This window comes from Rhodotorula graminis (assembly GCF_001329695.1).
Source record: "Rhodotorula graminis WP1 unplaced genomic scaffold RHOBAscaffold_10, whole genome shotgun sequence".
Classification (NCBI taxonomy): domain Eukaryota; kingdom Fungi; phylum Basidiomycota; class Microbotryomycetes; order Sporidiobolales; family Sporidiobolaceae; genus Rhodotorula; species Rhodotorula graminis.
Genome location: NW_017264937.1, coordinates 845755 through 846930, shown reverse-complemented (window position 1 = coordinate 846930; position 1176 = coordinate 845755). Strand labels below are relative to the sequence as shown.

The following is a 1176-nucleotide window of genomic DNA, read 5'->3' as shown; positions in this document are numbered from 1 at the left end:
TGGTGGTGGTGATGGGAGAAGGGGAAGGGAGGGGGAGCGCGGCGCTAGAGGAGGAGGGAGAGGGGGCCGGGCGCGCTGTCGAGGCCGGTGCGGTGGTCGACGCTGAGGTGGAGGAGGAGGGGCGGGCTTTCTTGCGCGAGTGGGCGTGCGCAGCGGCGGTGGAGGTCGAGGACGAGGTCGAGGTCGAGGTGGACGCGGGTGGGGCAGGAGCAGGGGGAGGAGCTGCCGAGGTGCTCTGCGCCGGGACCACGCTCGCGCGCACGACGGGACTCGCAGGCTGCGCGACCGGCGCCGGCTGCTGCTGCTGCTGCGCGCCGCCGCCGCCGCCGCCGTCGTCGTAGTCGTCGTCGTCGTCGCTGCTCGCGATGCGCGGCGGGCGATACTTCTTCTCGCCAGTCGCGGGCGGCGCGGGCGCAGCATCGGCGGCGGTCGAGGTGCGCGAGCTGCCGCGCTTGGCTGCGGCTTGCGCGGCCCTTGTCGGCGTCGGCGCCGGCGCGGGCGGCGAGGCGTCGTCGGCGAGGGTCGAGGGGGCGGTGCTCTGCCGGCGAGACGGGACGCGGCGGGACCGAGCAGGCGTCGTCGCCGGTGCGGGTGCCGGTGCAGGTGCGGTCGTGCGCTGCTTCTTGGCGGCAGGCGCGGTAGTCGCTGGCGAGCGCGAGTGGGCCGACTCGGAGCCGGACGACGAGAGGCTCGACAGGTCCGAGGACGGCTCGCGCTTGGGGCGGGTGTTGGGCGCCGGGTCGAGGCTGTCGAGGGCCTGTGTAGCGCTGTGAGGACGCTTGGGGCGGTCGGCCATGGGTGAGGGAGAGGTCGACGTCGAGGGAGAGGGAGAGGGAGGGGCGGAATGCAGTCGAGGTTACGGCGAGTGGTTTGTATTGAGGTTGTAACCAGTTCGAGGCGGGGCGAATCACCGAGTCGCTCCCGCTTGGCCGACGCCCTCGCGCCGCCCCTCTCGCACGCGCGTCGCGAGCCACCCGGGAACCAACACACACGCGCGCGTCGACCATGGCGACCCAGCCAGGCCAAGCACCACCAGGACTGTCGTCCGACAGGCTGCGCCAGGTCATCGGTGCGCCCCTCGTCCCCTCTCGTCCTGCCTTCCCCCCTCCTGCTCCTCCCCTCCCCCCTCGCTCTCGTCTCATCTCGCTCCGGTTCACTCGCCACGCTCGCCGACTG

At 73.4% G+C, this 1176-nt stretch overlaps 1 protein-coding gene across 1 annotated transcript in view; it reads left to right on the top strand.

The window, feature by feature from the left end:
- Nucleotides 1-1005: 1005 nt before the first annotated feature.
- RHOBADRAFT_48765 (uncharacterized protein) overlaps nt 1006-1176 on the top strand; it is a gene marked incomplete at its 5' end in the record, with an annotated part of 6164 nt that continues 5993 nt past the window's right edge. The window contains one exon of the mRNA XM_018415183.1: nt 1006-1069. Within this exon, the coding sequence (XP_018269816.1) occupies nt 1006-1069 (64 nt within the window). The remainder of the gene's footprint in view (nt 1070-1176) is intronic.